This window comes from Rhinolophus sinicus, chromosome 4, assembly GCF_057876585.1.
Source record: "Rhinolophus sinicus isolate RSI-liver-muscle chromosome 4, RSI-T2T, whole genome shotgun sequence".
Classification (NCBI taxonomy): domain Eukaryota; kingdom Metazoa; phylum Chordata; class Mammalia; order Chiroptera; family Rhinolophidae; genus Rhinolophus; species Rhinolophus sinicus.
Genome location: NC_142504.1, coordinates 67,367,905 through 67,394,439, shown reverse-complemented (window position 1 = coordinate 67,394,439; position 26,535 = coordinate 67,367,905). Strand labels below are relative to the sequence as shown.

Below are 26,535 nucleotides of genomic sequence, written 5' to 3'. Positions count from 1 at the left end.
TGCATCTCAATTGCTTCCAAGTGTTGGCAGTTAAAAATAAAGCTGCTACAAACATCCATGCACAGGTTTTTGTGTGGACATAGCTTAGCTCATTTCGGTAAGTACCAAAGAGCACAATTTCTGGATCATATGCTAAGAGTATGTTTACTTTGGTAAGAAACTGCCAAACTACCTTCCAAAATGGCAGTATATTTTGCATTCCCACCAGCAATGAATGAGAGTTCCTGTTGCTCCACATCCTCGTCAACATTTGATGTTGTTATTGTTTTGAATTTTAGCCATTCTAATAAGTATGTATTGCTATGTCATTGTTGTTTTAATTTGTAATTCCCTAATAACATGATGTTGAGCATTTTTTCATATGCTTTATTTGCCATATATATATCATCTGTGGTGAGGTATTTGCTTGTATCTCTAGCCCATTTTTAAATTGAGTTGTTTGTTTTCTTACTGTTGAGTTTTAAGAGTTCTTTGTATATTTTGTGTGACAGTCCTTTATCAGACAATTCTTTTGCAAATATTTTCTCCCAGTCTGTGGTTTGTCTTCTCATCTTTTGATAGTGTCTTTTGCAGAGCAGAAGTTTCTAATTTTGATGAAGTCCCAACCTATCTATTTTTTCTTTCATGGTTTGTGCCTTTGGTATTGCCAGCTAGAATTTTAATAGGGATTGCATTGAATCCTTAGCTCAATTTGGGAAGTATTGCCATCTTAACAGTATTAACTCTTCTGATTCATGATCATGGAATGTCTTTCCTTTTATCTAGATGTTTGTTATTTCTTTCCACAATATTTTGTAGTTTTCAGTATACACTTTTGTTAAATTTATTCATAGGCATTTTATTCTTTATGATGTTATAAATGGAATTGTTGTCTTTATTTCATTTTCAGATTGTTCCTTGGTTTTATATAGTGTTGTAGATCTTAAATCTGTTTTCACCTTCTTATTCCGCTTTCTTGGAGATTTCTTTGATTTTACCTTTGAACCCTTCCTATTCCTATTGAGTTTTTAAATTTTAGCAATAACTTTTAAATTTTAGGAGCTCTTATTTTCTGCTTGTTAATTTCTTTATGTTAACACTTTTACTTGTTTTTGAACGCACTATTTTCTCAGCTATTTCTGAGGGTACTTATTGGAAGTTTTATTGGTGTAGGTGAAAGTGTGTGTGTCCACACCCCACCCCACACACCCTACCCCCAATTCTATTACCTGGATTTGTCTTTTCTTTCAATATTAGCTCTTAATTTATGTCTCTTTCATGTAGCAGCCCTTCCTCAAATGTATAGTATTACTTAAGTTGTCCATTATAGTTAAGAATGAGGAATTCAAAGTCTGGTCGGGAGACTGTATCTGGGCAGGCCTGACATACACAGACTAGAGGGTTTCACTTGAGGTGCAAGGAGATCTTTCATGCTGGAATGTTATCTGCTCAGAGGCTGATCATTTTCCTAAAGAGAAGTTTTTGACTTGTTTGTTTTGATTGGTTGGTTTTCTTGCTGTGGTTGGAGTGGGTGGATGGTCAATAGATGCCTGGTTCTTGTCTTTTTGCTCTAGTTGGAGGGTAGTCTGACTGGTCTGATAGAAACTTGAACTTTAATGCCCTCTTTTTTTCCTATTCTCTTCAGTTGAAGAACAGGTTGACTATTTATGTTTCATGTGCCAAGAATTGCTACACATACTAAGTTATTAAAATCCTGCTTTCATATTCAACAAAATACAAGGCACATTGACATTTTAGATGACAATAATAGCTTTTCACCTTAAACTTACAGAAGAAGAACATGTACAGAAGAGAATGTAGGAGAGAAGTGCTTTAAGCAATGCTATATAGAAGTTTAAAGAAAGATATTACTTCCCTTTTAGAGGGAATTTAAATTTTCTTTTTGTTATTTTGGTTTGGTTTAAACATCTGTAGTGTTGAAATGATGTGCTATGAGGATAAGTTAGAACATTTGTTTATGTTGAGTCCTCTGCAACTCATGAATAACTAAGTATAAAAAAATTTCCCTGGAAGCTCATAGTTATGTAAATATTTTTTACCAGCAAGGCAGCACAGTCATTCCTGCCACTCCTACAAGTTGCTATGCATAAGGGTGGTCCCTATATAAATATTTATTTTCTGTTTCTGACAGGAAAGAAATCTAACTTTAAACACGAAGAAAATAAAATTGTCATTTTGGTGTATTCCCTTGCTCATATAATGAGTGGTTTAGTTGTCCTATTTTAGGGGAAAAAATGGTAACATAGGATTTTGCTTTTAATAGGATCTTTCTAGTTTTTTTCTTCTGCTTTGTGAAAATAACATTTAAAATTTGGATCAATATTATGCTTTTACCCCAGAAATCTCAAGACCCATTTTGTATTAAGAACTAAAAAAACCCTTATTGGTTTGTAAGTACTTGGCTATATTTATGGTCACATTTAGGATGATATAAATATTATAGTTCATGAAAATATTCAAACTTAGGTTCAGAGATTGTTGATGGATTATTTTAGCACTTTGTTGGTTATCTGAATAGTTATTTAGCACTTTTATGTACTAAATCAACAGTCTGCTTTTTATTCTAAAAACTGATTTAACTATTAAATAAATCTTAGATTTTTCTGAAATAAGTTGGGATTTCAGAATAGTTTTTATTAATAATTCTAGTTTCTAAAGTGTATTTTATCTTAAAAGTATAAATAGTTCAGATCATTTCAGGGCTTTCTTAATCACACTAAACTAAAACATTAACTCTCTTCCTTTTTCCTTAATCAGTGCTAATTAAATTCTACATTAGTTTCTTGCTAGTTATCTTGATTTGTTACTATACTAGTAATATTTCGGTTTACAATATACAATGTTTCCTCTTACAAACATTACCTTATTTTCTTACAGTGTTTTTTTCCTCTTCATTATACATCCCTGCTCTTAAAAATTGTGACTCTAACTCATTTTTGTCCTGTTTTGCTTCAGTTAGCACCTCATGAAAATCTTTGAAATTAATGTCCAAAAGTAATGAGTTAGGCCTGATGTAATTTAAGGGAAGAATAAGTCATTGTTTCCCTTCAAATGTTTAATGCAGTTAGAATAGCTGCCAAAATTTGTAAGTGGAGACTACAATTTTTTTTCACTGGCTGTTTCCTCTGTTGAATTATTATATTAAAACAAAAATAAAGATTTCATTGGGACGTGTGGAAATTTTCAAACATAAAATAGGGAGAAATTTTCAAATATAAAATAAAAAGAATAAGTAATAAAATAACCCTCCATTAACCTATCACTCAGCTTCAGCAGTGACCAACATATGGCCCATGCAGTCTCATCTATACCTACCCCCACCTTACCACAGCAGGATTATTTTAAAGAAATTCATTGGGGAACTTGTAAAGTAAGGATTAAAATTTTATTACTAGGTTTATATAAGAAATGGGTGCCATTCAACATGTCTGGGTAGTTCACATATATATATGAACTTGTGTGCTGATTTATTTAGCCAGAAGGATGAATTCTGTTCTCAGTAGTGTTTCACTTAAGTTTATATTATTTTCAGAGCAAAAGTTTACCAATCAGAATTTAAAAGAACAACATGATAATGATTCGGCTCAGATACTTTTGTTCCTAGTTTGAATGTTTGCCTGATGTCCTCCTTAAAGAGTATTATTAATATGTCAAACTAGATTTGTGTAACCTAACATAATTATGTTTATTCTTTTAAATAAAGGCTAATTGAGGATATTTTGTATTTTACATTTGTTTTTAAATATCCATTTGACATAAGTAAAGGTTGTTGTGAAAGTGGTATTGACATGGGTACAATCTAATGCTTTGTTAATTACTGATGCTTATGCAATATGCATTTACTTAATTAGTTTGTTCTTATATTCTTGGGTTTTTTTGGGGTTTTTTTAGATCAAGCTATTATAAATATTTAGAGATTGCTTAATTTACTATTTAGGAACCTCTGTGTTTTGAGTATTTTTTTTTAATTGTACAAACATTAAACTGGATCTTACATCATACTACCCAAATAAATTAAATGTTTGCCATTATAAAAATATTCCATACTCAAAGAATATTGACAGAATACACAGAAGTAGAAAAAGGAAAGTAAATCATTCATAGTCGTATTTTACAAACACAGACTACTCAATATTTTGATATAATCCTTTCTAGGTTTTTATTCTTTGTTTAGATGATGTTTAACAACTATTTATATATACAATTTTTGTGTTCTGCATTTTTCACTGGCATTATTTTATATTTCTTTGTAAAAAAAAGTATTTATATTAGTTTAGAGAAGTTTAGTATTAGCTTAAAAATAAAATAGAGAAATATATTTTCAGAGTTAGAAGAACTATCTTCTATATTGCTCTCTTTAATACCAGCTTGTATTTATACAGTGCTTTATATTTTTCAATTCTGGTTTATTAAAATAATAAATTTATGGACCACAGTGTACCATACTGGTCTTTCAAAGGTGAAATAAGGTATTCCCTGACCTCCCAATGAATTTTTGGGGGTCAGATTTATTGAAGTATGATTTACATACACTATATATAGTTCACTCTTTTTAGGTCTACAGTTCTGTGATTTTTGACAAACAGATGCTCATATAGCCACCACAGTCAAGACATGGAATATTTTTATCACTTTTAAGGTTCCCTCATGACCCTTTGTAGTCAAAACTAGCCCCCTTTGCTGCCTGAGTGTCTGGCTACCACTGATTTGATTTTTGTCCCAATAGTTTCATCTTTTCTAGAACATCATATAAATAGAATCGTACAATATGTAGCCTTTTGTTTCTGTCTGGCTTCTTTCATCTAGTATAAGTCTTTTGAGATTTATCCAGGTCATTGCACTATATCAGGTAGTTCTTTCCTTTGTATTGCTGAGTAGTAGTTTGTTGTGTGAATATACCATAATATGTTTATCCATTTACTAGCTGATGGACATTGGGTTGTTTCCAGTTTTTAGTGATGATGAATAAAGTTGATAATTACTTTCATATACGGGTCTTTGTGTGGACATACGTTTTCATTTCTCTTAAGTAAATACCTAGGAGAGGGATTGCTGAGTCACCAAAGCATTTTGATAGCCATTATCTCACTTGGTTGCCAAAGTCTATAAAGGTAAACCCAGCTATACCATTCCCTTTTTATGACTGATAAGCTAAAACTCAGTGTTACGTGGTGTAGCTTATGGGCTAGGACTTGAATCTAGAGCTTATAAGTTCAAGTCATTTGCTGTCTACTAGACTATAATGTTTTCAGTGATGATGTTTCCCTATTTTAGCAACAGTGCTAACAAATCTGTGAGCTCTTGGCAACAGAGAATGGAAATATTTATCAATAACTGAACCTCAGAATGTAAATAAGATTTTTCCTCAAGTTAGTAGTTTTCATCTCTGGCCTGGAAATTTGGAAATTCATAAAATAAATTTTGACTCTTAAAGTCTAATCTTCATCTTAAATGGGTAATACCTGCCCCCATTTATTTTGCATAGAGGATAAAGATCTCACCACAACCTTAATTGTATAGAGAATAAGATTTTATGTTAAAGATGATTGAATAATTATATAAAATCTCTGTCTTCTCTCATTGAAAAATTGAAATTCTCTGTCATATTCAAGGTTTTTCCTAATACAAATGTAGTAAAATACATTTTAAATGATTAGAGCCTTCCTCAAAACTTTTCATCCTGCCAGATTTTTATTTCATATAAGCTTTTTAAGTAACTCGCCAAATTCTCTCTAAATACCCATGCTAGTAAATATGTGATAGCTCAAATATAAATTTCTGTTTTCTTTTTTTTCAAGATTTGTTTATTAAAATAGCTAACATACAGTACTGTATTAGTTTCAGGTTTGCACCATAGTTATTCAACATTTATATACCTAAGCAAGTGATCACCATGATAAGTCCAGCAACCATCTGACACAGTACCTCACTATCACAGTGTTATTGACTATATTTCCTATGCTGTACATTACATCCCCATGACTTGTTTTATACCTGGAAATTTGAACCTTGTACTCCACTTCATCTTTCCCCCTTTTTAATTTTTCAATTACAGTTACCATTCAATATTATTTTATGTTAATATCAGGTGTACAGCATAGTGGTTAGACATTTACATAATTTAAGAAGTGATCCCCCTGACTAGTCTAGTACCCACCTGGCACTATACATAGTTATTACCATATTGTTTACTATATTCCCTATGCTTTATGTCCCATAACTACTTTTTAATTACTGACTTGTACTTCTTAATCTCTTCACCTTTTTTGCTAACCCCTAACCCCCTCCCATCTGGCAACCATCAAAATGTCTTTGTATCTATGAGTTTGTTTCTATTTTGTTTGTTTATTTTGTTCTTTAGATTTCACCTATAAGGAAAATCACACTGCATCTGTCTTTCTCTGTCTGACATACTCCACTCAGCACAATACCTTCCAGGTCCATCCATGCAACCATGGATGGCAAGAACCGATTCCCTTCCATGACTGAGAAATATTCCATTGTATATACAGAGGATGTCAATAAAATGTCTATACATTTTAAGAAAGGAAAATGTATTAAAATTGTAATACAATGAATGACAGTAGCATTTGTTTGTATAACACCATCTTTTAGCGAACATCATACTCCACGTTGCTACCATAATTCAATTCAACTTTGAAAAGTAATACATGATAACATCTCTTAAAATGTGTACTTTTTTTGCCCCCCCCCCCCCCAGTATGTACCCCCTACTCTTTATCCACTCATCCATCAACAGATACCCAGGCTGCCTCCACATCTTGGCCATTGTAAACAATTCTGCAATGAACAAGTGGATGTACATGTCCTCGATGTAGCGTTTTGGGTTTCTTTGGATAAATACCCAAAAGTGGGATTACTGGGTACTTCTTTGGCTCTTCTAATAGCCTTTGTTTTAAAGTCTGTTTTGTCTGACATAAGTATTGCTACTCCAGATTTTTTTTCCCATTTTTATGAAATATCTTTTTCCCATCCCTTCACTTTCAGTCTGTGTGTGTCTTTTGATATGAAGTGACTCTATTGTAGGCAGCATATATAAGGGTCTTGTTTTCTTATCCTTTCAGCCACCCTATCTTTTGATTGGAGCATTTAATCCATTTATATTTAAAGTAATTGTTGATAGATATGTAGTTATTGCCATTTTATTATTCATTTTTTTATCTTGTGTGTGTGTGTGTGTGTGTGTGTGTGTGTGTGTGTGTTAAAGAAGTCCCTCTAAGATTCCTTGTAATATTGGTTTGGTGGTGATGAACTCCTTTAGCTTTTTCTTGTCTGGGAAGCTCTTTATCTGTCCTTCAATTCTAAATGATAGTTTTGCTGGGCAGATTAATCTTAGTTATAGTTCATTGCTTTCATCACTTTGAGTATTTCCTGCCAGTCCCTTCTGGCCTGCAAATTTTCTGTTGAGAAATCAGCTGACAGTTTTATGGGAGCTCCCTTGCGGGGGAGTAACTGATTTTCTCTTAATGTTTTTAAAAAGTCTTTCTTTGTCTTTAACCTTTGGCATTTTCATTATGATGTGTCTTGGTGTGGGCTTCTTAGGGTTCATCTTGTTTGGGACTCTGTGCTTCCTGGGCTTGTATATCTATTTCCTTTGCTAGGCTAGGGAAATTTTCCATCATATTTTTTCAAGCAGGTTATCAATTCCTTGCTCTCTCTCTTCTCCATCTGGTACTCCTGTGATAAGAATGCTGGTACACTTGATGTTTTCCCAAAGGCCCCTTAAGCTATCTTCATTTTTTGGATTCTTTTTTCTTTTGTGTTGTTCTATTTGGGTGTTTTCTACTACCTTCTAAATCACTGATTTGATCCTGTGCTTCATCTAATCTGTTGATTCCCTCTAATGTATTCATCATTTCAGTTATTATATTCTTTGTTTCTGACTGGTTCTTTCTTGTGTTTTCTATCTCCATTTTTATGTTTCCTACCTCTTTGTTGATGTTCTCCCTGAGATCACTGAGCAGTCTTATAACCAGTGTTTTGAACTCTGCATCTGGTAGATTGCTTATATATTTTATTTAGTTGTTTTTCTGGAGCTTTGTTCTGTTCTTTTATTTGGGACATGTTTCTTTGTCTCCCCATTTTAGCTGCCCTCCTGTGTTTGTTTCTATGTATTAGGTAGGGCTTCTATGTCTCCTGGTCTTAGTAGAGTGGCTTTATGTAGTAGGTGTCCTGTGGGGCACAGTGACACAGTCTCCCTGGTCACCAGAGCCAGGAGCTTCAGGTGTGGTTAGCAGCCATCTGCAGATTGTGTCCCTTGTGTGGGTTGTGTATGCCCTCCTATTGTAGTTGAGCCTTGGTTGCTGTTTGCATGTCAGTGGGAGGGATTGAACTTTGGGCTTATTGGTTGTGTGGACTGGCCATGACTACAGTGGAGAGAAGCTGTTTTGCAGGATTGACCCTATAGTGCAGGATACTTTAGCAGGGCTCTGGTGCCTACTCAGTCTGCCTTTTTGAGTGTGTCATCCTTGGAAGTGGCCAGGTGATGCTCCAGCTCAGTCCAAAGCTGGCCACTCAGTGTGCCAGCCCTGGGACCTCCTGGCAGGAGATCTGCTGCAAGCCAAGTTCACTCACAGTTTATGCCCTGTCTGAGGCCACCTGGCATGAACCACAAAGCAATCTGCAGATGGCTGCTAACCACACTGGTCTTGGAGGTGCCTTGAGAGACCAAACCACTAACAAGCCAGCTGTCATTAGTGCTGGCCTTGGAAATGCTCAGTCAGAGGTATGGAACATGGGTTTTGTGAACCTTTGAGAGATTTTAGGAAAGTTCATAGCATGAGCCAAGAAGGCTGGTTGTACAGGAAAGTCACTGGAAGTGGCTTGGGTGTATGTACCCGCAAGTTGGGTGGGATGAGGTCTCAGGAAATCACCAGGGTGGGGTGAATGAACAGTGTTAGCCAGGTTAATGGAGATTCAGATATGGTGCTGTCTGTGCTGCAGGCCAGGATGGGGGAGGGCTCACTAAAGAAATAATGGCTTCTACCAGTTCCTCCATCCTGGAGAAAGCTACCCCTCCAGCCTTCGCCCTGAGGCCAGATAACTCAGTTCCTCTCCATATGTCCCTGGCCCCTTTCAAGCTGCTGTCCCAGCACTGGAGCTGAGAGTGAATGAATCCATCAGTGAGTAAGTCTGTGCGCAGACCCTTTAAGAGGATTGCCTGGGACTGCAGGTGCCATTGTCTCACTCAGCCACAGTCTCTGCTGGTTTTCACAGCCGGAAATTATGGGGACTTATCTTCTTGACACTGGAACCCTGAGCTGAGGAGCCTGGTGTGGAGCTGGGACCTCTTGACCCTCTGGTGGGTCCTCTGCAGCTGAGGACCCTCCTGATTTTTAATGGTCATACACGGGTGTGGTACCAGCTCTTTCCATGTCTCTGCCCCTCCTCCCAGTCTCATGGTGGTTTCTTCTGTATGTCTTTTGTTGTAGGGCTTTGGTTCAGCAAGATTTCAGGCTCTTCTCAATGATGGTTGTTCTGTAACAACATGATGGTTTAGTTGTAATTTTGATGTGGTTATGAGAGGAGGTAAGCACAGAGTTTACCTATTCCTCCCTCTTGACCAGAAATAAATTTCTGTTTTCCATTTAGTATAAAATTTTTATTTTTTCCATCATAAGATCATTGAACAATGTAATTACCAAACTTTAAAGAACATTTATGATTGTCCTTCACACAGAGAACAGATTTCTTATTTTATTATTAACTTGGCTCTAACATATAAGAGCAGAGGTGGTAGGAACAGCCTTGAGTCAGAAGACCTGATGTCAGAGCCCCAGTTGTGTGAACTCAGACGAATCACTAACCCACTCCTTCTCAGCCTTTTCCTCTGTACTGTGAGCAACACTCACACTTTCTCTGAGACTTGCAGACTAAGGAAGCAGATGATATGGTCATTAACTGGCTGAAGCAACAAAAGAATTAACTATTAAATTCCCATTCACTGGTTTTGCAACTCTTAGCCAATGACTTTTATTTTACCTTTACAAACAATGATTAAACTTGGGCAATAGCACTTCTAATTGTATTCAGGTACTGAAGGTGAAAGATATAATGCCTTTAATTAAACAACCTAAAGGATTATCTAAATTTAATTATGGTTTCATTCTCTCTAAGAAAGAGTAATAAGTATAATTATTGAAACACTGAATTAATAAGAAATAAGTTTTGTATTTCTCATTCCAGTATTTAAAAAGCAGGAATATCTAACCAAAACTTGGATCAAACCTCAGCCATTTACTAACTGAATGATGTGCAAATTTCATAACCTTACTTGAAAATGAAGGTATTAACTACCTTGGTACGGCTGTATGACAGTCAAGAGAATGCATAAAAAAACACTTAGCTAGTGTTAGTGATCAATAAAACCTACTTAGTGCCTGACCACTGCAGTGTACACCTGAAGCCGAAGCTGAATAATAATGAGTGTCATAATTTTACATATATGTGTGTGTGTGTGTGTGTGTGTGTGTGTGTGTGTGTGTGTGTGTATATATATATATATATATGGAATACACCATAAGGATAAGGAATAGAGTCAGTGGAACTGTAACAGCTATGTACAATGTCAGAGAGGTAATAGGTTGGGGGAGGGGGGCTATCACTTTGTGAAGGTTATGAATGTCAATTACATTGTTTTGTACACCTGAAATAAATGATAAATAAATAAATAAATAAATAACCTACTTAGGAACTTTGGGGAGGTGGTGGCAGTAAATAAATGGAAATACTGAATCAGTCTTTATGTGAACTTTGGGCTTCTGTGAACTTTGTGTTTGATTGTGATCACGTATTCCATACAACTGAGCAGTACTCAAGTTTCCTCAAGGTAAAATATATAGCCAGTCCAAACAGAAAATTCTACATTTCAACCATATTTTCTGTTTAAGAAGTGGAGACCTTGAAATAGTAAAATGGGGGTGGAGGGTGGGAGATGAGGGTAAGGGGGATCAAATATATGGTGATGGAAGGAGAACTGACTCTTTGTGGTGAACACACAATGGGATTTATAGATGATGTAATACAGAATTGTACACCTGAAATCTATGTAGTTTTACTAACAATTATCACCCCAATAAATTTAAAAAATTTTAAAAAAAAGAAATAGTAAAATGGAAGATAATGAATTTTTGAAGGTCATGATAAAAAATGAGGAAGTGGACAAGGTGTGGAAGGAATCAACAATTTAAGGCCTGTTTCTGAATTTTGGTATCTAGAATATATTATTATGGACCTATTAAATTATGTTGACAGATTTTTACCATAGGGAATAGCTTATTTTTTTAGAGCAGGAGAGTATACAATCATTATTTTGTTAGAAATGCATAGGAACTTAATCAGCGTTGAAGGAATTTGGGTGTGGTTTTTTTTGTACTCTAGTAAATATTTTTCAAAGTCTTTTACAATTCAAAAAAATACATCAATTTTTTAAGGCATTACTTTTATCTTGACTCTACCCCTTTGGCAAAGCCTTCCCAGTTACAGAAGATTAATTTATATCCTCATACCTAAAACAACTAACAGATTTCTTAAATGTCCCGAAGAAAGGATTCTGCTGATTTTTAAAAAATTAAAGTATATGGGGGTGACAATTGTTAGTAAAGTTACATAAATTTCAGGTGTACAATTCTGTAATACATTATCTGTATATCACATTATGTGTTCACCACCCAGAGTCAATTCTCTTTCCATCACCATCTATTAGACCCCGTTTACCCTCTTCTAGAGCCCCCCCCCGTAACCCCTAAACTATTGTATGTGTCTATGAGTTTTTGTTCCTTCATTTGTTTGTCTTGTTCTTTTGTTGTTTTTGATTTATATACCACATATCAGTGAAATCATATGGTTCTCTACTATTTCTGTCTGACTTATTTCGCATAGCATTATAATCACAAGATCTATCCATGTTGTCACAAATGATACAATTTCATCTTTTCTTACCGCCAAATAGTATTCCATTGTGTATATATACCACATCTTCTTTATCCAGTCAACTATCGAAGGACACTTTGGTTGTTTCCATGTCTTGGCCACCGTAAAGAAAGCTGCAGTGAACATTGGAGCACACATGTGTTTATGGAAAAATGTTTTCAGATTTTTTGGGTAGATACCCAGGAGAGGGATTGCTGGGTCATATGGCAATTCTATTCGTAATTCTTTGAGGAACCTCCACACTGCCTTCCATAGCGGCTGCACCAATCTGCATTCCCACCAACAGTGTATGAGAGTTCCTTTTTCTCCACAGCCTCTCCAACATTTGTTACTATTTGTCTTGATGATAGCCATTCTAATGGGGGGAGGTGATATCTCATTGTGGTTTTTATTTGCCTTTCTCTGATGATTAGTGATGTTGAGTATTTTTTCATGTCTATTTGCCATTTGTATGTCCGCTTTGGACATACAAATGTCTCTTATGTCTCTTCAGGTCCTCGGCCCATTTTTCAATTGGGTTGTTTGTTTTTTTGTTCTTGAGTTGTATGAGTTCCTTGTATATTTTGGATATTAGCCCCTTATCAGAGGCACTGTTTGCAAAAATCTTCTCCCATTCAGTTGGTTGCCTCTTTATTTTGTCGATGGTTTCTTTTGCTGTGCAGAAGCTTTTAAGTTTGATATAGTCCCATTCATTTATTTTAGCTTTTATTCCCTTGCCTTTGGAGTCAAATTCATAAAATACTCTTTGAAACCAAGGTCCATCCATAAATTTAATACCTATGTATTCTTCTATGCAGTTTATTGTTTCAGGTCTTATGCTTAAGTCTTTGATCCATTTTGAATTAATTTTGGTACATGGTGACAGATAGCAGTCCAGTTTCATTCTTTTGCACGTGGCTTTCCAATTCTGCCAGTACCATTTATTCAAGAGGCTATCTTTCTCCATTGTATGTTTTTTGCTTCTTTGTCAAAAATTATCTGTCCATATTATGTGGGTTTATTTTTGGGTTCTCAATTCTATTCCATTGGTCTACGTGTCTGTTTTTCTCCCAATACCATGCTGTTTTGATTATTGTAGCCCTGTAGTACAAGCTAAAGTCAGGGAGTGTGATACCTCCAGCATTGTTCTTTTTTCTTGAGATTGCTTTGGCTATTCGGGGTCTTTTGTGGTTCCAAACAAATCTGATGATTTTTTGTTCTATTTCTTTAAAAAATGTCATTGGGATTTTGATGGGGATTGCATTAAATCTGTATATTGCTTTGGGTAATATGGCCATTTTAACTATGTTGATTCTTCCAAACCATGAGCACGGAATGTCTTTCCATTTCTTTGTGTCTTCTTTAATTTCTTTTTAAAATGTCTTACAGTTTTCAGCATATAGGTCTTTCACATTCTTGCTAAGTTTATTCCTAGGTATTTTATTCTTTTTGTTGCAATTGCAAAGGAATTGTTTTTTTAATTTCTTTTTCTGAGATTTCATTGTTAGGATATAGGAATGCAATGGACTTTTACTGTATTTGTTTATTGTTTCTAATAGCTTTTTAGTGAAGTCTTTAGGGTTTTCTATATATAGAATCATGTCATCTGCAAAGGGTGACAATTTAACTTCTTCGTTCCCAATTTGGATACATTTTTTTTTTTTTATCTTGCCTGATTGCTCTGGTGAGGATAATCAGGGGACAACACTGTCGTGTTCATGAATGTAGAGCAAAGGGCTTCAGTTTTTCACCGTTAATTATGAGATTAGCTGAGGGTTTATCATATATGGCCTTTATTATGTTAAGATATTTTCCTTCTATACCTATTTTATTAAGTGTTTTAATCATACATGGATGTTTTGGCAAATGCTTTTTCTGCATCAATTGCTATAATCACATAATTTTTGTCCTTTATTTTGTTTATGTGATGTATGACATTGATGGAGTTGCATATGTTGAACCATTCTTGTGCTCCTGGAATGAACCCTACTTGGTCGTGATGAATAATCTTTTAAATGTATTGTTGCATTTGATTTGCTAGAATTTTGTTTAGGATTTTTGCATCTGTATTCATCAGAGATATTGGTCTGTAGTTCTCTTTTTTTGTGTTATCCTTACCAGGTTTTGGTGTCAAGGTAATGTTGGCCTTATAAAATGAGTTAGGGAGTATTGTCTCTTCTTCAATTTTTTGAAGAGTTTGAGTAGGACAAGTATTAGACCCTCTTTGAAGGTTTGGTAGACTTCACTAATGAAGCCATCTGGTCCCGGACTTTTGCTTTTGGGAAGGTTTCAGATGACTGATTCAGTTTCCTTACTGGTGATCAGTCTATTTAGATTTTCCAGCTCTTCATGATTCAGCCAGGAAGGCTATATGTTTCTAAGAACTTGTCACTTTCTTCTAGGTTATTGAATTTGGTGACATATAGTCCTTCATAGTATTCTTGGATGATCCTTTGTATTTCTGTGGCATCCGTGATAACTTCCCTCTTTCATTTCTGATTTTGTTTATTAGTGTCTTTCCTCTTTTTATCTTACTGAGTCTAGCCAAGGATTTGTCAATTTTATTAATCTTTTCAAAGAACCAGCTCTTTGTCACATTAATTTTTTTATTGTCTTTTTGTTCTCTATTTCATTTAGTTCTGCTCTGATTTTTATTATTTCCTTTCTTCTGCTGACCTTGGGTTTCATTTGTTCTTCTTTTTCTAGTTCCTTAAGGTGTAATGTGAGGTAATTTATCTGGGATTTTTCTTGTTTCTTGAGATAGGCCTGTAATGATATAAATTTCCCTCTTAAAAATGCTTTTGCTACATCCCAAAAATTTTGGTAGGATGTATTTTCATTTTCATTTGTTTCTATGTATCTTTTGATCTCTCCTCTTATTTCTTCTTTGATGTGGTCATTTTTTAAAAGTATGTTATTTAATCTCCACGTATTTGTATTTTTTCCTGCTTTAATTTTGCAGTTGATATCCAATTTCAAACCTTTGTGATCAGAAAATATGCTTGGTATGATTTCAGTCTTCTTAAATTTGCTGAGGCTAGTTTTATATCCTAATATATGGTCTTTCCTTGAGAATGTTCCATGTACACTAGAAAAAAATGTATAGTCAGGTGTTCTAGGATAAAGTGCTCTATAAATGTCAATTATGTCCATTTCATCTAATGTGTCATTTAGGGCTGCTATTTCTTTATTTATTTTCTGTTTGGATGATCTATCCATAGCCATCAATGATGTACTTAGGTCCCCCAGTATAATTGTGTTTTGGTCAATTTCTCCCTTTAATTGTGTTAGTAGTTGGTTGGTATATTTTGTTGCTCCCTGATTGGGGGCATAAATATTGATGACTGTTATGTCTTCTTGTTGTTTAGTCCCCTTCACCATTATGAAATGTCCATCTTTGTCTCTTGCTACCTTTTTTTATCATGAAGTCTTTTTCAATTGGTATCAGTATAACTACACCTGATTTTTCTGGATATCATTTGCTTGGACTGTCAATTTCCACCCTTTCACTTTGAGTCTATGTTTGTCCTTGTAGCTGTGGTCTGTCTCTTGTAGGCAGCATATGGTCGGGTTTAGTTTTTTGTCCAATCTGCTACTCTGTTCCTTTTTATTGGTGAGTTCAGTCCATTTACATTTAGGGTGATTATTGATATGTGAATATTTCCTATCATTCTGTCTTTAGTTTTCTGGTAAGACTGTGTCTCCATTGTTTCTTTGCCTTTCTGTTGTTGTCTATTATTTCTGTGTGCTGGTATTCTATGATGTTTCCCTCTGTTTGTTCTTTTATTACAGTGTATATTTCAGTTCTGGATTTTTTTTGAGTGGTTACCCTTAAGTTTATGGAAAAGAAAGTTTGGTATTTAGAGTATTCCATTTTCTTTAGTATGCTTACTTTCTCCATTTCCATATTCCGGTTCAGGCCTTTACTTTCTCCCCTTTTATGTTTTGGTTGCCACAAACTATCCCTATTGATGCTGGTCGAATAACCTCCTTATTTCTTATATTGCAGATCGTGTGTTAGAAAATTCCCTCAGCTTCTGTATGTCTGGAAAGTTCTTTATTCCTCCTTTATATCTAAAGCACATCTTTGCTGGATATATTATCCCTGGCTCATAACTTCTCTCTTTCAATTGTTTGAATATTTGGTTCCATTCCCTCCGGGCTTGTAGAGTTTCTGCTGAAAAATCTGATGATATTCTAATGGGCTTTCCATTGTAGTTTACTGTCTTCTTTTTCCTGGCTGCTTTGAGGATTCTTTCTTTGTCATTGATTTTTGACAGCTTCAATACAGTATGCCTTGGAGAAAGCCTGTTGGGGTTGAGTTAATTAGGTGTTCTGTTTGCTTCTTGGATTTGAGGATCCATTTCTTTCCACACATTTGGGAAGTTCTCATCATCTATCTGTTTGAATATATTCTCTGTTCCCTTCTCTCTTTCTTTTCCTTCTGGTATGCCCGTCATTCTTATATTGCTCTGTTTGATGCAGTCAGGAAGTTCTTGTAGAGTTCTTTATTTCTTTTAAGTCTCAAGTCTCTTTCTTCTTCCATCCATGTCATTTCCAGATTTCTATCTTCAATGTCACTGATTCTTTCCTTCATCTGGTCAACTCTACTACCTAATCTGGCTATTTCATTCTTCATTTCTTCTATTGAGTCCCTCATCTCCAGAAATTCTATTTGGTTCTTTTTTAAAGTTTCGATATCTTTGGTAAAATGTTCATTTTGTTCTTTGATTGCATTTCTGAGTTCATTAAACTGCTTGTCTGTGTTTTGCATCTCATTGAGTTTTTTAAGAACTGCAGTCTTGAATTCTCTGTCATTTAAGTCACATCATATTTCCATGTCTTTAAGTACATTTTCTGGAGACTTCATTTTCTTCCTGAGTTGTCTTGTTACCTTGGTTATTCATGGCAATTAATGATTTATTATTTCTGTTTTTAGACACCGTGTGTTTTAGCAGCTCTGTTTACTCCTGCAGGGAACCATCCAGATAGGTGGGGACAGGGGCGGGGTGGGTTGTGAGAGGTGGCCCAGAGCAATGGCACCAACCACCGCCACTACAGCTAGTCCTGCTTCCACAGCTCCCTCCCCTTTGCCAGAACTAGTTGGGCTGTGAGTCTGTGTGTGCGGACCACAGTTCTCAGAACTGCAAATATTCTGTTCTTTTGATCTGACACTGCTACTGTTCTGCTTCTAGCACTGGGCAGGTGGGAGCAGGGCGAGCTCTGGGAGGGTAGGGAGGGGCCAGCTAGTCTCAGTGCCTAAGGCCTCTGTTCTCTGTGGCAGTGAGGGCTTAAAGCACCATTTTCAGCCTCCTTTCCTCAGTCTTTGCTCCGAGGTCTCTGCTGTGAGCTTTGGGGTCAGCCGTGTTATATGCTGCCCCCTCAACCCTGTGGGCCATAAATGGAGCCCTAGCAGCCCGAGTTCTTCCCTCTCCCTCAGCTACAGTAGTTCCGGGATGTAGCGAGCTTGGAGCACTGAGCTAAGTCTGCGTCCTGCGCCTGCATGGCTCTGTCTCCGCACTTCCCCCTTCCCTCCTCCCTGCTTGTGCAGTTTGCCCACCTTTAGGGGAATTTAGTAGTGTGCCTCGTAGTCTTGCCTGTCTGCTGTGCAGGGAGTCCTTTGTGGAGTTATAGTTGTTCAATTTGTTGTAAATACCAGGGGAGATTTCAAGAGGCTTACTTCACACCGCCATTTTGATGACATCATCCACATTCTGCTAATTTAAATGAAGTTATTTTTTTCTGTGATTCTTGATTCATCACAAAGAATTACATTTTGAGTTTTTTTTCTTTTGTATTTCCAATACTTAGATTCAAAGCACTTTAGAAATGTTTTTTATACCGTGTTTCCCTGAAAATAAGACCTAACTGGACCATCAGCTCTAATGTGTCTTTTGGAGCAAAAATTAATACAAGACCTGGTATTATATTATATTATATTATATTATATTATATTATATTATATTATATTATATTAGTTATTATTGTCCCCGGTCTTATTTTAATATAATACACGACTGGATCTTATACTTTGGCTCCAAAAGACGCATTAGAGCTGATGGTCCACCTAGGTCTTATTTTTGGGGAAACACGGTATTTAGAAACATTCATCCTAACCACAGTTTGCTTGCTGTCAAAAAATTAAAGTATGTATTTCCAAATATGTTTATGACCCAACATTCAACAGTGTGATTTTGAAAGACATGTTAAATTGAATAGAAAAGATTAATTACTCAAAGAGCTGCATATAGCTGTTATTCATAATTATTTACCCATGGAAATGCATTGTTTCCATTTTTTTTTTGATTTAACAATCTTCATAGAGCAAATGATTACCATATATTTTTGCTTTCTTGATTTGCAGTTAGACTTTTGAGATCCTAAATGTCATATATTAAATTTGCCTGGAATTTTCTCCTGGAAAGTGAGAAGTTAAGTGTGTTTTTAAAAATTGAAAAGGCACAAATAGTGACTAAAAGGTTGGTTTGAAGATCTCATTTTCCATATTTCCCAATCTCCTAAAAAGAATGCTGACATGAGTTAAATGAAGAATAGAGATTTTTTAAATGTAGTCTAGACTTATTTGCTTTGTAAAATTTCTTAATTTATGTGATTAAGTTTCATTAAGACAAATTTTTTTGTCTTTTCTGTAGTAAGATTAAAGGAAAAAAAATATTAGCTAGCATATTGTTACTTGGCATTCAACCAGTTTTAGCAGTCTTTTTACTAGTACAGTAATAAAGTTTATCTTTAAGTCATTTACCCCATGTCTCAGCTTCCTATAGCCTCTCAGTTTGTAGTCTATCAGTAACTTATAATCATTAAGTACATTACTACTGTACATTATCCTATCAGACTGACATATAAAAGTACAGGCATCTATTAAGAGGATGTGAAATAGATTTAATCTAGAGGGTTAGATAATCCAGGCAAGTTCAAGCAACTTTTAAATAGTCATAGGTTTAACCTTCCATTAGTTAACAATAATCTTAGGATATCACTCACCCTTTCATTCCAATTTAAAACACCTCACAAACACCTGACAGTAAAAGGCACAATGAATGCTTCAAAAACTCAGATTTCTCTAATGGAAACTATTAAATTCACATTCATTTTAAAATGATTTAGCATAATATATGGTAATTCATTGAACAGGCTACCATTTGGAAGCTGTGATAGGAAAAAGGAGAAACATGTTCTTTGAATAAATTTGTTACTCTTCTAATTTTCCTGAGGTAAATAGGTAATGTAAATATAAGCAACTAAGATAAGGGGTGTTTTTATGTAAAATGTAAATTAAAATTTAGAAGAAGCTTTATTTCTTGTGACTAAGTGGCAATCTTTATAAAACTAAAAGCCAGAAAGTATCAATATCCTTAACTCTGACAGTATTTGTAAAAAAATGTATTCTCAGAAAATGTTTTCTCACTCCAAAGACAGGACAGACAGGTTTTTGTGGAGAAACAAGTTACAAAGTATAGATTTGGCAACTGTGTTGTTCTAGATTTCCAAGTAAGTGTGAACTTATCTGAATCAAGCATCACCAGATGCTTTTATGATGAAGCATCTATACTTCTCAGAAAGTCCGTGTCCTTGTAGTCCCTCTCTTTCTAAAAGTTATCTACAGTCTGCGTTACATGAAAATGGCCTGACTTACAGAACTCCACAGTACTGAAATATCATAACTTGCACATATTAGGTCTCCAATTGTCACGCAGGGTGTTATGGAGAGTCTCTGGTCCCACTCCCCACATAAGAACGCTGGATATGGCAAGCCCAGGAAGGAACACCCATGGAGCCATAGATAGGGGAGTCATACCACTATAGTCTCGCTGGCGGCTGGGTTGGAGACACAGGAAGCAGGAGCCACATGATCCGCAATCCACCAGCTGTTTCTCTGCCAATCAACAACCAACCAACCAACCCCTGGCTAACTACAATCCGCCATGCTAACTGCAATCTGCGCTTGCTAGCTCAGCCACCATCTTTTTGCTAGGCCCCCATTTGCCGCTAGCGTAGCCACGGCAGTTATATTAGTGGCCAGTGGCTCACTGGTTACAGCTGACGGCCAACTAGCCACAGCTGATGGCCATCCAGTCACAGTTGATGGACATTTACGACCTGAGCCAGCACCTTTCCACGTGATGCTGAGAGCCTGGAAACTGCATTCCTGGCTCTGTGCCCACACAGATGTACATGAACGTCAAAGTAATGAGTTAGAATATAGCACAAGTGTTGATTCTCGAAAGTGCTGTGTAATAGCGAGTGGACTTTTGAAGGAAAAAAAGAGGAATTAAATATCAGTGTTTATTATCAGTGTGATTAAACTATCAATTTAATTAAATATCGGTGACAAAAAGTCATGTCATATTAGAATGACTCCAGGAGTTTAGAAATGTAATAAGATGAATTTAATAGAAATAAATATTATGTTTTATGTTTAGGTTTTAAATTATATATATGGTATCTCATAACCCAGGGAAAGCCAAGTAGGCAATGGTAGCTACAGAATTTCCCTTTAGGTTGAGTTTGTTTAGGAGTGGTGACAAAGGCTAAAGGAATTATCTTGAATCTTCATTTACGAAACAAGCTGTTTTAATTAGCTTTCATGGAGTAACAAACCACCCCAAAGTTTAGTGACTTAAAACATCCATTTATTTAGCTCTTGTTTCTGTGGGTTGGTAATTTGGGCCTGTGTCATCTAGGTGGTTTTTCTGGGCTCATTCCTGTGTCTGTTGTCAGCTACTGATTGGTTGGAGGCTGAATGAGCTAGGAGTGCTTCAGGTGGATTGACTTGCCTATGTGGTCTTCTCCCAGGCTACACGTGGCAGCGGGGCAAAATTCTAGGAGAAAGAATGGAAACACTCAATACTCTTGAGGACTAGACTCAGAATAAATAGATGTCACTTCCACCAAATTCTGCTGATCAAAACAAGTCTCAAGATAACCCTATATCCAGGAGGTCTGGAAATAGACACTGCCTCTTGATCAGAGAAGTTACAAAGTTACATTGTCAAGAGAGTGGACATTGAGAGGGGAATAATTGCTGCCTTCTTTGTAAACAGTCTGCCACACCAAGCACACTGTTTTAGTATGTTGTAGATCAATGAAAATAACAGTTTTTATAAGATGCTTTTGTTCATACTCTATATATTGAGAAACTACAGCTTCCTCTACAAGTTGTCTGTTCATTTAGATTAATTTGAACAATGAATCTAATAGCTGAAAAGCAGATTTTGTGCTTGTATTAAATTATTTTTCGAGGTGTTTTGGGGTGGTAAAGTTATGAGTTATAAAATACAATATTTTATTTCATGAAATGTTTCAAAATAAGGTAAAGGCATCCAGAACATGTTCACTGAATGTGTCCAAAAGAAAATATAAATCTACTTGACATTGTAGGTATTTATGTTTTTGCAAATAGTTAATGCTCTTTAATTAAAAAGTGTATCAAGGGTAAATTACTATAAATGCAAATATTGTGGTTTTTTACTGCAAAATATTAATTTTAAATACAGTTATTTGGAATTTTAAGTTTGAACATCTGTCTTTTTTTCTAGGAGCTCTGCCAGTGCCGTCCTGGTGAAGGAAATTGTTCCTGCTGCAAGGAGTGTATGCTCTGTCTTGGGACCCTTTGGGATGAGTGCTGTGATTGTGTTGGTAAGTTGATAGGTAGTAAAGTTTCTTAATACTTATCACAGAATCCTTGACTTTAAGAGACATCAAAGAATATAAATGGATTTTATATGTATAGACTAATGTGTGTATAAGATACAGTAGGTGTATAGAACATTATATTATTGCATTTGCTTGTATTGGATGGTATTTACATATATGTGTATTTTTATAGAAAAAGGTCTAGGAGGAAATTAAAAGTACTTATTTGTGGGAAGTAGGAGTAGAAGAACAGCAGGGGATTTATTTACTTTTTATTTTTCATTTCTTATACTGTTGAATTTATTTTTAATTGGGGAATATTGGGGAACAGTGTGTTTTTTCCAGGACCCATCAGCTCCATATCAAGTCATTGTTTTCAATCTAGTTGTGGGGGGACGCAGCCCAGCTCCAGGTCAAGTCTCTGTCCTTAATCCAGTTCTGGAGGGCGCAGCCCACTAACCCATATGGGAATCGAACTGGTGACCTTGGTGTTATGAGCACTGTGCTCTAACCACTGAGCTAACCAGCCGCCCCATACTGTTGAATTTTTTTATAAGAAGCATGTATTATAGTTGTGAATAAAAAATAGGTACTTAGCATTAAAAATAAATTATCTTCCTTTAGATAAAATTTCACTAAAAGATCCTTGAGAAACTAAAAGCTGTTTTTATGGACTTTCTGAGGAATAGCCTCCAAGCTGTATTAAATTAAAAAAAAATAAGGTGTAAAAGTGTATTTATAGAATGCTATCATTTGTATTTTAGAAAGAAAACTTACCTACATAGACTGTTCCTGGGAGATACACTCATCATCGTCTCTCCAACCAGTTAACTCTTTTACATCTTTGAAGCCAAAGTTCAAGTGACTCCTTGTCTCAGAAACCTTTCTCATTTGACTGAGATAGGATCCTCTATGCTATTCAGATTGTCTGCTTCTGCTACTACCATGTTTCCCCGAAAAAAAGACCTAGCCGGACAATTAGCTCTAATGCGTCTTTTAAAGCAAAAATTAATATAAGACCCAGTCTTATTTTACTATAGTATAAGATCGGGTCTATAATATATAATATAATATAATATAATATAATATAATATAATATAATATAATATAATATAATATAATATAATATAATATAATATAATATAATATAATAATAATGTAATATAATATAATATAAATACTGGATATAATATAATATAAAGTGGGTATAATATAATACCAGGTCTTATATTAATTTTTTCTCCAAAAGACGCATTAGAGCTGATTGGCTAGGTCTTATTTTCGGGGAAACTCGGTATAATTGTTGTTTCGCATGTCTCTTCCAATAGAGTATAAACTCCCTAAGAAAAGATCTGGTGTCATATTGATCTTTTAAAATTAATCTCTATTTTTATCAAAGTGGGATACGTGCACATACTGCTAAAACAATCCTGTGACCTGCTTCTTCCTCCCAATCCTTTGATCTTGTGCCAGAGACAGCCACTTTCATCTCTTCATTATTGTATTACTTCCATAATTCTAAATACTATTCTTACATATTATTCTCTTGATTCTTTGATTTTAGAAGCTGTTGGCTTCTTGAGAGAGAGATGATGATTTCTCTCTCTTACCTCTTATCTTTCCAATATAGTTTTATCCCTACTTCTAGTTAAATCAGTAATTACTTTAACAATCCATTGAATAAATTAGTATTATATACTAGTTTTATGTATAACAGTGTAAATATTAATTTATTAATGAATAATCCTATTTGTCTTTTTGTATTAGAGAATACTTCCTCAGAGAGTTACTAATTTTCTAGGCTTTGTATTAATGTTTAAAATTTTAGCTTTCATTTTTAATTTCCAAGAGCCCTTCTCTGACTCCTTTTTGGGGAACATACTTTCTTGTTTTGTAGATATTTTTCTTATCTTTCTGGAACTGTTAATTATAGAGTTTGGTTGTTGTTGAAGTTTTTCTTTCTACTGTTTGCACTGTTTCCATTTCCTCAAATGTCTGGTGATCCTGGGCAGTCTATTCGTATGTAAAAGTTTGTCGCTCTAATGCTGACTGGAAGCCCTGTGCTTGTAGCCAGGACGTGGACTCTCGTTTGCCTTACTCTCAGATGATTGGAAGATGAGCTGGCTTTTTCATCAAGCTGTAGATCTTTCCCTGTGGGGTTGTACAGTTTTTTCAGAGAAGGATCTTTGAGTTTCTTGCCTGGAGTGGGGGTGGAGTAAAATATGGGTGGTGCAAATATTCTGGGATACTGAGGGGTGATGTTCCTTATTCAGTAAACATACTGTCATTTACTTTCCTTGTTTATTTCCATCTTCAATTCCACCCTCTACAGTATTTGTTGTTCCTAGTCCAGGGCCTCTTTTGTTTAATTTCTCTAGAGAATAGTGCTCTCATCTCATATAATTGCTGTGGGAGAAGAGACACAGGGACCTAGACATGTACCCCTCAAAATAAGCTTGCCTCTGCAATACCTGGTGTCTCCAACTCCAGAGTTTTTCCAGAGTTCTGTGGTTAATCTGCATGGGAGGGAGACTGCTTCGTCAGTTACATTTAGCTCTTAGGTTCTTCCAAGGTGGAGTTAGGATTTCAGTTTCTTGTTTTTCCTTATTTTGTAGTGAATTCTGAAAGAATCAGGACAGAAGTCTCTTTTCCTCTCTTGTCTTAGATTCATCTTGGCATCTCTAACAGATAGTATAGTGTCTGACACATAGAAGGTACTCCAGTATTTTATTACTGTCAAATAAATGAATTCTTAATGCATTGTTCTCCCAAGATGAACAGTTTATGCCCTCAATAGCTGTAATTTTTTTATTATGTTAGCTGAAATAAAAAAAGCTTTGAATTATTTTACAGCTTTAAATGTAAGTTATAATTTAATATGTACAATGGAAGTATAAAAGAGAAAATAAGCATATTAATCCCTTATAATATATACAAGCATTTAATTTAAACATGGATTCCAAATATACAAATGTACTTTTAGCTTTGCCTAAAGTGTGTGTGTGTGTGTGTGTGTGTGTGTGTGTGTGTGTGTGTCTGTGTGTTAACCATTACACAATGCTAGCACTGCCATTTGGCTGCTTCTAGGAAAGCAGGTCTGTAATTCTTCTACTGAGGAAGAATAATTATACATGCACATATCTCTACAATTTTAGAAGCAACTTATGTTCTTCTGGGCCAGTTTCCATTAAAAAACATGTTTACCTTTAAGGATTTAATACCAGTTTTAAACTTCAAGTCAGTTCATAATATAACTTTATCTTCCATTTTAAATTCAGTTAATCTTTCTATTTTCTAGGGTAAATTTTAGATACTCCAGTTCTTTTTGTACAACAATACTCTTTCTTTTAGGCAGTTCTCTTCCACATTAGGCTTTCTTGATGTCCTTTGCAAACATGTGGCCACTCCTCCCTTCTAAGTTGAAACTACTTTTAGTGATGCTAAGTTGAAACACTCCCCATACTTTTCATGGGTGGGGCACAGATCTCCAAATTAGAGTAGCCTTCCCTTCCTGTATCATTCTGTAGACTTTGTCTAGCAAGATTTCTCTTCCAGCTTTGTTGTGTAAGAGAATTCGTTTCTCTTTTCTCATTTTTCTCTTAAGAGTAATCACCATAGTTCATTTTCATCCTTGTTGTCCAGTATATTCCTCATATCCTGTGGTATTTAGAACTTAGATCTTTACCCACAGGTTTTGTTGTTTTGTTTTTTGGGGTTTATTTTTTAGAGTTTGTTTTGTTTTTACTTTTCCAAATAAACGCAAAATAGAGAGCTCAATGAACTTCTATGCACATATTCCTCAGCTTCAACAGCCATACTTGTTTGATCTGTTCATCTATTTGTCTGTCTATCCTCCCTTTGATGGAGTATAACATAAACAATTTCACTACAACTCCAAAGTGCCTTACTTACATATCTCAAAAAAAAGTAAACTTTCTTACATAATACATTGTCATAACCACACCTAAAATAATGAACAATACTTCCTTAAATCTAATAACCAGTCCATATTCAGATTACCCGAATTGACTAAATGTTGTTTATAGTTTAGTCAAATCAAGATCCCACAAAGTCCATATACTGTATTTGGTTGTTAGGTTTCTTAAGTTTCTTTGATTCTAAAACAATTCCTCCTCCCCTTACCACCTTTTAAAATTCCATTGATTTGTTGAGGAAACTAGTGAGTTGTGATGGGAAGTATACCACATTCTGGATTTGGCTGATTGCTTCCTGTGGTTGTTTAACTTATTACCCTATCCTCTCTATTTCCTGTAGACTGGAAGTTAGAACTAAAGGATGATTAGATTCAGGTTGAGTCTTGTGGAAGTGGGGTACAGTGGTATAGTGTGCACGTTAATAATATCTAGGTGCCCTGCTTTTAATGATGCTAAGATTGATTGGTGGATTCAGATGGTGAAAGTCTGATCCCTTGGTGGTAAGTTCCCGACGAGTCTTTTACCTAGTGGCTTTATCCTTTATTGATGACCATTGCCATTGTCACTTTTATTAAATAATGATCTATTATTAGTATTCCTTCTGTATGTATTAGCTGGAATTATTCTATATAGAAGAACTTTCCCACATTTACTAGAACTTTCCCATTTTAATTACCCTGAAATAAAGGATAAACAAAATGTTAGATAAATACTAAATTCTTTCTCTTTATCGTTTTTCAGAGTATTGTCTTCATGCCCTAGCAAATACCAGTAGGACTCAATATATTTTTGCTTTACTTTTCAGTAGGGTTTTTTGTTTTTGTTTTTGGTGTGTGTGATTTCTTTTTTAACTATCATTATGAACTCATGGCTTTTAGAAATGTATTTAGTTTTTTAATCACTTGCTGTCATTATTCTTTTTACTCAAATTGCCCCATCTTTGGTTAGTTAGGAGCCTTTTCAACTTGGCTCTTGTGTCCTTTTGACATGACTTCTATCATCTTTGTTAGCT

The 26,535-nt window shown here is 35.2% G+C and overlaps 1 protein-coding gene across 3 annotated transcripts in view; it reads left to right on the top strand.

Annotated features, from left to right (window-relative positions):
* The window catches only part of TWSG1 (twisted gastrulation BMP signaling modulator 1), a 63,456-nt gene that overhangs the window by 9,746 nt on the left and 27,175 nt on the right, over positions 1-26,535 (top strand). For all 3 annotated transcript variants that reach the window (XM_019712612.3, XM_019712610.3, XM_019712611.3), the window contains exon 3: positions 21,492-21,591. In XM_019712612.3, coding sequence (XP_019568171.1) covers positions 21,492-21,591 — 100 coding nt within the window. The remainder of the gene's footprint in view (positions 1-21,491; positions 21,592-26,535) is intronic.